The sequence below is a fragment of the Camellia sinensis genome, chromosome 12 (genome assembly GCF_055761805.1).
Source record: "Camellia sinensis isolate YWXY chromosome 12, ASM5576180v1, whole genome shotgun sequence".
In the NCBI taxonomy this organism is placed as follows: Eukaryota; Viridiplantae; Streptophyta; class Magnoliopsida; order Ericales; family Theaceae; genus Camellia; species Camellia sinensis.
This window is the reverse complement of record NC_138972.1, coordinates 126536597-126551205: the sequence shown is the minus strand read 5'-3', so window position 1 is coordinate 126551205 and position 14609 is coordinate 126536597. Positions and strand designations below refer to the sequence as shown.

The window sequence follows — 14609 nt, the reverse complement described above, 5'->3', positions numbered from 1 at the left end:
TACAGCTTGCTGCTTTGCATGATCATGAGTTACGTCCGGCTTTGTGCATATCATTTTGCATTTTGCCCCCTGCCTGCGGGCACATCTTTGTTTATCTCGCCTGTTTGTCTAAGTCTTCGGCCTTGTCAAAAATGGGTCGTCTCTAGGCTTTAACATTCACTCCCGTCACGTATGACTTCCGAGTTCTGTCAAAGAGGGGCAACTGTAGACACCCCATTTTTAACCGACCTTAAGACTCAAACGTCACCAACTAAGCGCTCGGTGATGTTGCATATTGTGCTCATTCTGAGGTTGCCGAGTCTCGGCTGCAAGCCTTGCCTCCGAACTTCGGGGCTCTTTTGTGCTTTGCCTCGGTTTGCGAACCAAGTCCTGTTTTCTCTTCCCGAAGGGAGGGAGAGGTCTCGTAGACCATCTCTCAGTGGCTGTAGGTTACGTTTCGTAGTCGTAGGCCATTTTTCCCGTTTGGAGTCCGGTTTCTAGTTTTCAAAGTCGTCGGCCGTGTTCCTCGGTTCGGGACCGCTTGACTACCTCCGTTTGCTCTGGTTTTTGGCACACACCTTGTTTCCTCCCTTTAGAGGGACACTGTGGCCCAGGAGACCACCTTCGTGGTCATACGCCACTTTCAGTGCCTAACAGCCTGTTTTCGCGGCCCCGGACAGCGCGTTTTGGCCCTTGAACCTTCATTTTGCATATGTCTTGGTCCATTTTTGGTAGGGACCCCATTTTCATTGCTAGGGAGGTGGTAGTATGGTGGGAGGACACCTTTTACCCTTGGAAACTAGCTTTCTCTTTTTCTCTCTCCTCCAGCTGATTTTTCTGACAGAAAGTTGGTTTTTCTCACTTTTGAGCCACAATTTCTGATTTTTCATGCCACCATTGTGTTGTGCTCATCTGGAAGGCCACCAATATGGGTAGGCCGACCAGTAATTCTTCTTGACCCTTTTGAACCTTGCTAAAAAGCTGATTTTTCTCTCTCCTAGGTCACATTTTCTGGTTTTCCACCATACAGCTGTGTTGCACTCATCTGGGAGGCCACCTTTCTGGGGTGGCCGGCCAGCATTTCTCCTTGATCCTTTTGACCCCTAGTCGACCGACCACCTTAACTGGTCGGCCTGCTTCTTGCTTTTTGCTCTCTCTGAATACATCACAACTGTGCCAGCTGGAGGGCATTTGGACCATCCTCCATACACGTGTATGGAGGATATTTGAAGCTTCCAAGAGAAGCTTTGGCCTCTCTTCTCTATAAGAGAGGCCCTCCTCTTCCATTAAAGAGATTGAACAATTTTGTTTAAGGCTTATACACCTCTCCCTCCATAGCTCACTATTCCAAGCTCCAAACCCTAATATTCTTGCACCATTTGCACCACACCTCATAGCCTACCACCTCTACCATCCACCCAAGCATCTTGGAGCTGATTTTTAGAGGTTGAAGAACTCCTTTCTTGGTCCAGAAGTTGCTGGAAATCTGCTCTTCAAGGGTGAGTCCCTATTTCCCCTTTTCTTGCATTATTTTGCTCTATTGATTAGCCTTATTTTCAAGCTTTTTTGGACTTTGTCATAAACTGAAAAGTGTCTTATTTTGAGCTCCTCTTGAAGTTTGATTGAGGACACTTTTCTGTTTGAGGCCATCTACCTCCTTGTATGCTCTATCCCTCTTTGTAGGCTTATTTTGCATCATATTTTAGCCTTGCTTGTGAGCATTTTTGAGATTTGTCATAAACTGAAAAAAGTCTTATTTTGAGCCCCTCTTGATGTTTGATTAAGTTCACTTTTCTGTTTGGGGTCACCTTCCCCTTTGCATGCTTCATTTCCCCATGTTTTGAGCCTTGTATTTGAGCATTTGCATTGGCCTTGGTTTGGCCTTTTAGCCACTAAAATCCAATAGATTTTCAGTGGCTTATATGTGTTTTTGAGCTTCAAAATCAGAGAGGGGTGACCCTCTCACCCCTTGTTCTCTTTACTAGCATTGTTGGCCTTCCAAAGGGGCTCCATCTTGCATGTTGTGAAGTCACATTTTAGGCCCTATTTTGTGAGTTTTAAGGTCTTCCTTAGCTCTTTCTAGAGCCCCTTTGTCCATATTTTATGTCTATGATGCATGTGTAGAACAATCCCGTTCAAGGCTTTTCAAAGGGGTCTTTCATTGCATGCTTCCTAGACTAATTTCAGGGCCTTTTTGGTGAGTTTTAGGGCTGTCATAACTTATTTCCAGAGGTGATTTTCCTCTTTTGTCTGCCTATCATGTATGTATAGAACAACCCCTCGCATGGCTTTCCAAAGGGGCTCATCATTCTTACATGTGTTGACTAAGTTTCAGTGGTTATTTAGGCATATTTTGGCATGAAATACTTGTTTTTTTAGCTGGTTGGGTGAGCCCTCATACGCTTCATATAGTTGTAGAACAACTCATGGTTCACTAGCTTTCTTTGCATGCTTTATAGGCCATTGATTCTAGCATATTTTGGCTATGCCTTAAACTGATAATGTGCTTATTTTGGACTGCCCTAGCTCTGTTTTTGGGTCTTGTGGTCGAAGGATGTTAGTTTTGCATACTTGTAGTTCAAGGTCCATGCTTAGCTTTGAGTTTCGAGGTTCATTCCATGCATACACTGAGGTGTGTTCATGTTTTGAGTCCATTATATATCATATTTCAGAGCTTGTATCAATGCCATATTGTCATGTTTTATACTCCTTAAGTGTGCTTGAGAGTTGTCCATGAACGCCTTGTTTTCGAACCATTGAATGAGCTCCATTTTGTTGCATTCCGAGCCATCATTTTAGGCCATTTTTCCACTATTTCAGACCTGCCTAGGGTCTGTTTAGGGTTGACTTTGCCATTAGTGCATTGTTTTGGGTACTTCTAGAGTAACGCACTTCACTAGTTTCAGTACTCGGGCCTCCTAGCTTGCATTGTGTGCCATGTTTGCATGTTTCGGGACCATTTTGTATCATGTTTTAGAGCTGGAATTTGTGTGTTTGTATGCCATATTTCATCCTCTGCCATGCTTAGTTAGAGTTGCACGTTATGCCTTAGGATCGATACTTTGCATCCGTCCATGTTTGCATGTGTTTCGGTTGTTTCATTTCCATCATATGGCCACTAATGTGAGTGTGGCTGAGGTCCACTCATGTTGGTGTAAGTCCATCGTGCATTGTGTATGCCATTTCAGTCCATAGCATTGTGTATGCTGAGTTGCATGTTAGAGCATTGTGTATGCTATGTTACATCGAGCATTTTGTATGCCATTTCATAGCATTGCGTATGCTAGGTTGTATGTTAGTCGCATTGTGTATGCCATCTCATTTGCATTGTGTTTGGGATAGGAGTTAGTCTAAGCATGGGAAACGAGGGACGTTTCGTACTCCGAGTGACGGAACGTGTCTCAATTCCCGGTCGCCGACACTCCGGATTACCCATGATGGAGTTTAGGTCTTGTTGTGTTTATATGTGCATTCATTTCATATCGAGTCGTGCAATTCGACTCCTCGGCCATCATGCATCAAAATGCGTGATTGGTGGCACGAGGATCGAGGACTACACTCCCTGAAGAGTAGTCATGCATACATATGTGAAAATACTTTGGTGTGCCCCTTTCTTGCTCTCTGTTGCAGCAAATCAGAAATCAGCAGCTTTCTAAAGCCTTGCACAGCATTCTGGCATTAATTGCAAACAGAGGCGAATCGGGGCATCACAATGGATTTCCGCACAAGGCAACTCGAGCATGCATCTTTCATCATTCGGAACAGAGCTGAGGCGGTCCATAGATTTGCATGCTAATTTACTTGCTTTCCTAGTTAAATTGTTAATTAATTAGGGTTTTGTACTTATTCAGACTGTAATTATTATTCGGACTGTATTATTTATTCGGACCCCCCAAGCGAGGGCACAATTGTAATAAGTGTGCGTGCGTGTGATGTATGTCTTCCAACCCCACGTCTTTCTCCCTTTTGTTTACCCGCTTATGATGGTTAGATTAGGGCATGTTTCAATTAGCATACTTATGCTTGCATGTTTGCATCATTCATCTGTATTGTGTGCACTGGGCTCGGCGCATCATACTAACTGCATTGTATTTCAATTCCGAGTTGAATACTTGTTAGTTGTAGCATTTCACATGCCATCCTTAGAATAGCCGAGCCTACTATAATTGCATTTTGCATGTGTTACATTAAGCATTTCTGTATAGTTAGGATCATGCATGGATTTCTAACATAGTTTTTATTTTGGCTTGGAGTACTCGGTAAATGTTTATGTTTCAGCATCCTCGCATGTGTGTGAGTGACTGCCATGATAGCATGCTTACCATGAGGCTATGTGCTTATGTGATAGATCTTCATGAATGCCTGTGGGTGAAGGTTTGGTTATTTAGATTGGAACAATTCATCGATTGTGAGTTTTAAGCCCACTAAATAGTGGCGAAACCATGTTTTCTAAACCCACTTGAGGGTGGCAAATTCACGTCTTAGCCTACTTGCGAGTAGCACCATCAAACCACTTTAAAAAACAAACATGAAATGTTTTGTTCCAATTCAGGCGATCCAGTCTATATTTGTATGCTGTGCGCATCACATAGTAAATCTAGGCTAATAACCGGAATAAGAACGCATAATGTTTTCAAAACTCGATATCATGGTTAGTAGAGGCCGATCTTTGATCGAGCAAGCGGGGGTGCTCACGAAGTGACCTTCCCCAATCGTACCCAAGTTCCCGAGCCGAGACAACTTTGGTGATGACGGACACGTGGCCTTAGGCAACGAGTCAGGGTTTCCTAAATTTTCCAAAATAAAATATTTAGGTGGCAACTCTATATCTGGCAAAGCAATCCATGTTTGGCACTTCTTTCAAAAAATCTGTTTTCAAAAATGATTTGCCAGATTTGGACTCTTTGATGATTCATCGGTCTTGCATTGCACTCTGTGAGATTAGATACAAGACCGTGACTTTGAGTCCTGAACTGTAGTGAGCCCAAATGAACAAAACGGGATCTCCCTCCTGGGACGTTCGAGGATGTCTACACAAGCCAAAAGTACATTTATGTACCACGACAAAAAATTATATATCTGTACAATGACAAAAAGTGATCTATCTACCATGTCAGTAATTATCTGTTCGCTGCCATCAGTAATAGTTAACTGCACAAAAGCTGGAGACGACAAAAGTATTATGTTACTTCTATACAAAAGTACAATTTCTTCTCCATACACCAAAATATCTCTGAAAGTCAACGCAACAAAGTCACCTACAAAAAACAAAAAAAAAACGTTAGAATTGGACCCAAAAATGCCCAACTTCATGAATGAATTTGGCAACAAGTGACAAACAAAAATAAGTGAGAAGCAACCTTCCATGATGAATCAATTATCAGTCATTCTACAGTCTTTCTAAAGTCTTTTGTTATAAGGAACATTGTTAAATGCAGAACAATCATTACTAAATCTTTCATTAGTAACATAAAGCTAATGTAACAATCTTTTATTTGTATGCAACATGTACGTTCAAAAAATTAGCAAGTTTAAAACAAGGTGTAAACTGAGTTCATATTGGTTTCTGAATATTTTTCCCATAATTTTCCATTACTATACATCTCCAATATATTCCGTCAGTTGTCACAAGTCCTATTTGTAATAGGGAGGCTGCCCGTGAGAGTCAGACGGAGGTTCGGGGGCTGTTTTGAAGTTTCACCCCCGAAACGCCCTTTTTCGACTAAGTTTTGGGCGTATTCGGCTCTAAATCCTAACTTACGGGTCCGAATAACATTCTGTCAGTTGTCACAAGTCATATTTGGTATGGGGAAGTTGTTCATAATGACCACACAGCGGTTCAAGAGATGTTTTGAATTTTCGCCCCCGAAACGCCCTTTTTCGAATAAGTTTTGGGCGTATTCAGCTCTAAATCCCAACATATGGGTCCGAATAACATTCCGTCAGTTGTAACAAGTCATATTTGGCATGGGGAAGTTGTTCGTGTCAGCCACACGGCGGTTCGAGGGTTGTTTTGAATTTTTGCTCCCCAAACGCCCTTTTGTCGACTAAGATTTGGGCGTATTCGGCTCTAAATCCCAACCTATGGGTCCGAATAACATTCCGTTAGTTGTCACAAGTCCTATATGTAATGGGGAAGCTGCCTGTGAGAGTCAGACGGAGGTTCGGGGGCTGTTTTGAAGTTTCGCCCCCGAAACGCCTTTTTTCGACTAAGTTTTGGGCAAATTTGGCTCTAAATCCCAACCTACGGGTCCGAATTACATTCCGTTAGTTGTCGCAAGTCATATTTGGCATGGGGAAGCTGTTCGTTTCGGCCACACGGCGGTTCAAGGGCTGTTTTGAATTTTTGCCCCAAAACGCCATTTTTCGACTAAGTTTTGGGCGTATTCGTCTCTAAATCCCAACCTACGGGTCAGAATAACATTCTGTCAGTTGTCACAAGTCCTATTTGGCATGGGGAAGGTGTTCATGTCAGCCACACAGCGGTTCAAGGGCTGTTTTGAATTTTCACCCCCAAAACGCCCTTTTTCAACTAAGTTTTGGCGTATTCGTCTCTAAATCCCAACCTACGGGTCCGAATAACATTCTGTCAGTTGTCACAAGTCCTATTTGGCATAGGGAAGGTGTTCATGTCAGCCACACGGCGATTCAAGGGGTGTTTTGAATTTTCGCCCCCAAAACGCCCTTTTTCGACTAAGTTTTGGCGTATTCGTCTCTAAATCCCAACCTACGGGTCCGAATAACATTCCGTCAATTGTCACAAGTCCTATTTGGCATGGGGAAGCTGTTCATGTCAGCCACACGGCGGTTCGGGGGCTGTTTTGAATTTTCGCCCCCGAAATGCCCTTTTTCGACTAAGTTTTGGGCGTGTTCAGCTCTGAATCCCAACCTACAGGTCCGAATAACATTCCATCAATTGTCACAAGTCCTATTTGGCATGGAGAAGGTGTTCGTGTCAACCATTCAAGGGCTGTTTTGAATTTTCGCCCCCGAAACGTCGTTTTTCGACTAAGTTTTAGGCGTATTCTGCTCTAAATCCCAACCTACGAGTCTGAATAATGTTCCGTCAGTTGTCACAAGTCCTATTTGACATAGGGAAGGTGTTCGTATTGGCCACACGGCGGTTCAAGGGCTGTTTTGAATTTTTGCCCCTGAAATGCCTTTTTGTCGACTAAGTTTTGGGCTTATTCGACTCTAAATCCCAACCTACGGGTCCGAATAACATTCCGTCAATTGTCACAAGTCATATTTGGCATGGGGAAGCTGCCCGTGTCGGCCACACGGTGGTTCGGGGGCTGTTTTGAATTTTCGCCCCCGAAACGCCATTTTTTGACAAAGTTTTCAACTAAATTTAAGTCGTTTCCAATTCTAACTCCCAACCTGCATGTGCTAATGACATTGCATCTACTGTCACAGGTCCTATTTGACGTGAGAAAACTAGTTGGGATGTCCGTACGGTGATTCGAGGGTTGTTTTGCATTTTCACCCCCTTAACGCCCTTTTTCAGTTAAGTTTAAGACGTGTTCGGCTCTAACTCCCAACCTACACATGGTAATGACATTTCATCTGTTGTCACAGGTCCTATTTCACGTGGGGAAACTGGTTATGATGTTCGTACGGTGGTTCAGGGGTTGTTTTGCATTTTCGCCCCCTTAATGCCCTTTTTCAATTAAGTTTAAGCTGTTTTCGGCTCTAACTCCCAACCTACACGTGCTAATGACATTCCGTCTGATGTCACAAGTCCTATTTGACATGAGAAAAGTGGTTGTAACATCCGTACGGTGATTCGAGGTCTGTTTTGCATTTTCACCCCCTTAACGCACTTTTTCGGTTTAGTTTAAACCGTTTTCGGCTCTAACTCCCAACCTACACGTGCTAATGACATTCCGTCTCTTGTCATAGGTCCTATTTGACATGAGGAAACTGGTTGTGATGTTCATACGGTGGTTCGGGGGTGTTTTGCATTTTCGCCCTCTTAACGCCCTTTTTAAGTTAAGTTTAAGTTGTTTCCAACTCTAACTCCCAACCTACACGTGCTAATGACATTTCGTTTATTGTCACAGGCCCTATTTGAAGTGAGAAAATTGGTTGTGACGTCCGTTCGGTGATTCGAGGACTGTTTTGCATTTTCACCCCCTTAACGCCCTTTTTCGGTTAAGTTTAAGCCATTTTCAGCTCTAACTCTCAACCTACAAGTGCTAATGTCATTCCGTCTGTTATCACAAGTTTTATTTGACGTAAGGAAACTGGTTGTGACGTCCATGCGGTGGTTCGGTGGCTATTTTGTATTTTTCCCTCCTCTAAAACCTTAATTTATTGTAGTGTTGGTTGAGAGGTTAATCAAGCATTTACATGACAAAAATATGAGAGCAATACTACATTCACTAAATTTTTACTAAAACACATTTGATGTTTCAAGAATGTCTAAGAAAAATGATATACAAATCTACTTTTTAGATCTACTTTTTATGTCTACTGATGTGTAAGTAAGATGATTGATTGATGATTTAAGAATAAATAAGAGAAAATTAATTTAGATATTTTAATAAAGTGTCATATCATTATGTTTAAAAAATGAGTCTAACATTAAGTGCTGAAAAGCCATGATAACAACATTGCATTCCTAGTGAAAACACTAAAAACATCGACCTAAAAACTTACAACTGAACACCATATGAAATCAATAGTGCAAATTCAATAAGGGTTATTAACCCAAGTTCTTGTTTGTAATGGAACAGTTAGTAGTTCTATAGATGCAAAAGAATAAAATTGCCACTAGGATAGATAGCAAGGATCTCACATACCAAACTTTGTAAATATTTTTTTGTGATTATCTCTGTGCTGTAAATATGAAGACACTTCAAGAATGCCTGATAATCATCTGAACTATGCAACCTCTCCTTCATGTGCACACAGAAAATGAACTCTTGCTTGTACATGCCTGGAATGATATTGAGCAAACCACAAATAAAAGAAGTTAAGAAATAAGAGTATAGCAAGCTTATTCAACATGTGGCAGCAATCCACCTAAAAACTATAAGAGAGAAGCTGACATTTTTGAACTTCAAAGCAATGAGATAAAATGAAGTATATGCATGTTCTCCAAAGAAATCAAACAATAAGCAACATGGGGAGATCAGAGTTCAGGAAAAGGGAAAATGAGATAAAATGAAGCATATGCATTCTCCATCAGTGCAGTCATTTTCCAACCTCCAAAAAATTCCACAACATTTTAAAAGATTTATCATCATAAATATGTGAAATAAAAGCTGACTTCCCAATGACTACAGAACATAATAAATCACAACTGCTTTTACATCAAGAAGGCTATAATCACAAACAAAAAGACTAAAAGGAAAAATCAATATCATTTTTGGAAGGCATCTTTATAATCATAAGTGGCATCATCAACTTACTTCTCAAGGCTTCTTTATCATCATAAGAGGATAAAACAAGATTCACAAAGTCTTCAACCTTTCGAGCAGATTTCCTTTTGTCATGAAACCATTGCATGTTGAAGTCCCTATTGCTATCATGCTCGGTAAGCCTTCAATCCAAATTCAACCAAAAATAAGACAAACAATCCCAACCATATAAAAAAATTTAGATTGTTTAATATGAGCTTATATAGGTGTAGAAGTGATTGACACAAAGTTTAAAATAACTAAAGCCTAAATGGGTATGGAAACATGCAATTAGGAAATGGTATAAAAGATTGTATAGCAAAAACAAGTAATGTCCGCATAAACCTAAAGCAAAATCACCAGCATAAATACTCTACCCCAGGCCTGCTAACCAATCCCTCTATGAGTCCGAATATGAACCTTGACGTTTTCATCTTCAAATGATAGTTCTTGTGAACAGCTCTTTTGTAAATAGTTGTCTATTACTCATCTAATAGCTTAGGCTGCAAATTTGACACCAAAAATATGAGCAGAAATAAAACAAGAATAGATAATATCGAGGTAGGTCTACATGGCAAGCATAATTACCTTGCCTTCACCTGTGCTTGTGACTATATCAATTGTATAAACTTCATTCTCCTCAAACTCTGCATCATCAACTCTAGTCTCAGGACTCAAGACACTTAATACAACCTTGTTTCCATCAATCACAAACTGCTTCAGCTGGTGACTAAGGACACCTTCAACGATTTTGCAGTCATAGGCAGCAGCAACCTTCTGAATTGCTTCTGTTACATCTTTATTCTGCCATAAAGAAAGAGATTCAGCTATACAGAGATAAACCAATAGCCTTTGGCTATCTTCTTCATGAATATAAATCATAACTCAGGTGAAGTATACAATTCAATTTCAGCATTTGTAAAATTCAAAAGCATATCCAATACAGTTAGTATGTGATCCAATATAACCAAATAAGGCAACTTGGTGAAAAAGAAAAGTAATTGCCATACCCATTGAAGTGACCAAGCTAAATCCTAAAGGTCTAGAACAACTCTACATAAGTTTTTTTTGTTGATTAAAAAGATTTTGCCTCCAAGAATTGTAAGCATCAGCAACAAATCAACCCACAGCATCCCAAGTATGGCATAGTACAATATAGGCAACAGAGAAAACAAGGAATCAACAACGGATTGATCACCTCAGCAAAGTTGCCTTCTTCATAGATTGTGTACGCAGTTATATTACTATTCTATAGATAGTTTATCTGATCTCAAAATATTCTATAAAATTTGTGTCTTGTGACAACATACAAGGAGAATGCTAAGTACACCCAATACAGATCATGTGGCTCTACAAAGGAAAAAAATAGAGAAAAAGATTCAACATGTTTTTAGAAATTAAAATAAGATATTAAAGAATTTATTTAACTTGCATAAAAGCAATATCCCCTATCAGAGTAACTATGACAAAAGCTTCATCTGGATGTTAATCCATAGCTTATTCAGAATATTCCTCATTTAGGGGAAGCTAGAAGGATTTCTGAGCTGGCATAACAAGTCACACCAAGGCACAACCACACAAACAATAAAAAGCTTTCATATATTTTTTTCCAAACCATCCACAAAACAATCAATCATCTATTTTTTTTATTGCAAGGTTGTAGATATTGTTGGCCAAAAAAATTAAGGCAAATGTCTATGATACAAAAAGAAAAAAACAGAAGCCATTACTCACTCTAAGCATTCAACAATTACAACTCAAAATGGTATCATATGATTCATATTAGGTTAAGACAAAATTAAAATGCAAGCCTAATATATTTTTACCTTTCTTCTCGGCCTTAGAAGCCTCAAGGCAACCTCTGCTGCAGTATTTGCTGCGGCAATAACATCAGCTTGGCTACCAGTCACTGGTCCTCCCTGAAGGACATGGGTGTGTGCTACAACAGCAATGAAACCATCTATGTGACACCCCATGTCACTGCATCTAAACATAAAAGTACGTCATTATTCACAAACAGTAACATTAGCTCCTCTCATGGTATATAGATAGATGGTGCTCAAATAAAACTTACATCTTCACCATATCACCTTCTTCCAGCACTACCTCATTGCTGGCAAGTGGAGAGAAATGACAAAGAGTGTTGTTCACAGAAACACAATTGGGGAATGCAACCCCTCTTTCAATCTTCTTCTTGACATTCTTGTACATATCCCCAAATTGACTGTATATTACACATATTTGCAACTACTTAGAATCAAAAGAACCCTAAAATTTAAAATGTAAACTCAAACCCATGTATATACACAATCATATATATACATATATATATATATATAGAGAGAGAGAGAGAGAGATAACTTACTCTCTGATAAATGAATCACCTTTCTCACAAATATCAACAATCTTAGCCTTTGGTTTGCATTCTGACAGTACTAATTGCAAAGCCTCTGCATATTTTCAATTTGTTCCATAAATTTGTAGAACTGGGTCATCAAAAAACAATGCATACATGCATAATCAAACACAACATTTAATGAATACCCACCAAAAACCACATTTCAATTCCCAGTTTTTTTTTTTTTTTTTGGTTTCTCTTTCGTCCTCGAACAAAAGGCGTTACTTTTAAGCTACGTATATAGAAACACAGAATCATAGATACATACACACACATACATACATATATATATATATATATAGAGAGAGAGAGAGAGAGAGAGAATAACTGTTAATGATCTCAGCAGCGCTCTTGTATTTGGTGACAACTTCAGGAGAGTAGACATCCAACTCCTTCTCTTCTCTTTCATCTTCCGACATCGACGCGAACTTAACAAACACCTAAGACTCCGATGATTAAAAATAATTACAATTTTAAAAAAAAAAATCCAAAAAAACTAGCTCAAATCATACCCAAAATTGAAAATGATAGACAAATTGAATAGAGCAAAACAAAAATTACTCACCACAAAACTTGCAAGGTATGGATTGTATAAAGAGAGAGAGAGAGAGAGAGAGAGAGATCCAGATCAACAGAGAGGGAGAGGACCGAGAGCGACAGAGAGAGAGGGACAAGAACCTGTGATTTGCAGCAGTGGAGGTAGCGACGTGCAGCGGTGGCAACGTGTGACGGTGAGGTGGTGACCGTCACTGAGCGTACATCTGGTTTGGTGTACTGATCAGAGGGAGAGCAAGAGAGAGAGAACCGTGTGAATAGATTTGGGCAAAAATTTAGGCGCCAATATCAAATGTTTTCCAGTAAAATTTTGAAGACATCTGCCGACTAAATTTTAGTCATTGAAAGGTAAAAAAATAATAATAATAATAATCGGTGACTAAAACAATGTTTTGTCGCTGAAAGTAAGTTTTTGCCAAAGAAAAAAATAATTTTTTTATTTTTCATTCGGCGACTAAATATTTTAGTCGCCAAAAATCAATATACGGCAACTAAATAATTTTGTCACTGAAAGTAAGTTTTTGGCAACTAATTTTAGTCGCCAAAAAGAAAAAATAATATTTTTATTTTTCATTCGGCGACTAAATATTTTAGTAGTCAAAAGTCAATATACAGCGACTAAGTTTTTTTTTGGTCGCCAATTGTGGTATTTTTAGCGACTAAATTTTTTTTTAGTCGCCAATAGTAAATATACCCCGACTAAAAAAATTTAGTAGCTAAATATTGTACTTTTGCCGACTAAAAAAATTTTAGTCGCCAATTCCACAACTTTTGGCGACTAAATTTTTTTTAGTCGCCAAAGGTGCATTTTGTTGTAATGACAGAAGTCGACGTTCCTCTAGCACCCACAGTGAGGCGGCTAATCTGTTTTAAAGACACTGTAGTATCACACAGAATTTAGTTTGATTTCCTGTTTTCATATTCAAATTAAATATGTTCTTATATTAGTCTTGTTTCATGTTTATGCTCTATGATGTAATTTATCAAGTATGGTTTTATTTGATATTCTTTTAGTTAATTTAATAAAGCATGAATTTATTTATTTTGTTTCAATTACCCAATTTAAACAACATGTTTTACTCATATGATCTTGATCAGAGACTGGATTAGAGAAAGAAACAATTAAAGGGTATGCGCGTCGGATGAGCCAAGATGAGAATGAAGTGAAATACAAATGGAATTTTGAAGTTGCAGAAGAGTTTGGAGAGATTGGAGCTGTGTTAGTTGAGAATGAACATCACAATGAGATGTACCTCAAGAACATAGCCTTGATGGGTTCCCTAATGGTCCTGTTTGTGTTACATGCAATTCATGGGTTGCTTCAAAGTTTGATAATCCTGAGAAAGAGAATTTTCTTCACCAACAAGGTTAATAACACACCCGAGTTTAGTTTCTCCGTTATAATTTTGTTTTGCGTTCCTTTTTTATCATAGCAAGTCAGCATTAATAAAGTTTATAATCTAACTGTTCCAATTAAAATTGAAGTAGATATTAGGAGAAATTACAAAAATAAATAAATAAATTAGGGTTTCACCCTTGTAATCAAATAATTTTTTTAATTTTTTATTTTATTAATTTATTTTCAATCCAAATCATTTGTCTATTTTTGTTAAATAAACTGACAAAAAAAATTAACTATTAAACTCAATATAAGTATACATAAAATATTTAAAATATTATTTTTCCATCAGTTATACTTAACAAAGTTAACAAATGAATTAGATTAAAAACCAATCAAAATATTATAAACCCCTTAGTTTAAATTAATAAAATTAAAAATTCAACATTCATTTTATTACAAAAGTCGAACCTTTATTTATTTTTATTTTTTTTAATTTTCTTAAATATTATTTGTCAACATTACCACCGAAATCCAAAATATATATATACATATATATCTATTGACTAATTATTGAACAAAAACCACTAATCCAAGCGTTGTTGACGTTGATGTTGACGGTCCATACCAATATTACCGCCATTATCGTACGGTTCCATTGTAAGATACAATTTGTAGGTGGTCCAAAGTTTATTTTTATCCATATTTCATTTTCGAATTGACATCGCGCTCTCATCTCCACGTGGCATCCACTGATTACTGCATGTACAACCAAAAAAAAAATCATAAAATTTAAGATAAATTATAAATATGTCTCTGAGATTTATTTAAAGTATATATTACTTCTTGTAATTTAAAAAATTACAAATATTTCATTGTTAAAATTTTTTATTTAACAGAATTAATTAGAAAAATAAAATTCATAATTACTCTC

At 38.3% G+C, this 14609-nt stretch overlaps 1 protein-coding gene and 1 pseudogene across 2 annotated transcripts in view; one reads left to right on the top strand and one right to left on the bottom strand.

Annotated features, from left to right (window-relative positions):
* LOC114302343 (linoleate 13S-lipoxygenase 2-1, chloroplastic-like) overlaps positions 1-14609 on the top strand; it is an 80721-nt pseudogene that overhangs the window by 59663 nt on the left and 6449 nt on the right. Inside the window, exon 3 of the transcript XR_014345577.1 lies at positions 13435-13703. The product of XR_014345577.1 is annotated as a linoleate 13S-lipoxygenase 2-1, chloroplastic-like (transcript). The remainder of the gene's footprint in view (positions 1-13434; positions 13704-14609) is intronic.
* LOC114302344 (ERBB-3 BINDING PROTEIN 1) lies at positions 8637-12666 on the bottom strand. Its single transcript, XM_082898036.1, is given in 10 exon segments — positions 8637-8642; positions 8784-8920; positions 9396-9526; positions 9744-9886; positions 9972-10187; positions 11210-11363; positions 11458-11607; positions 11749-11833; positions 12110-12221; positions 12347-12666. Coding segments are annotated over 9 exon segments (1113 nt in total). The 5' UTR covers positions 12201-12221; positions 12347-12666.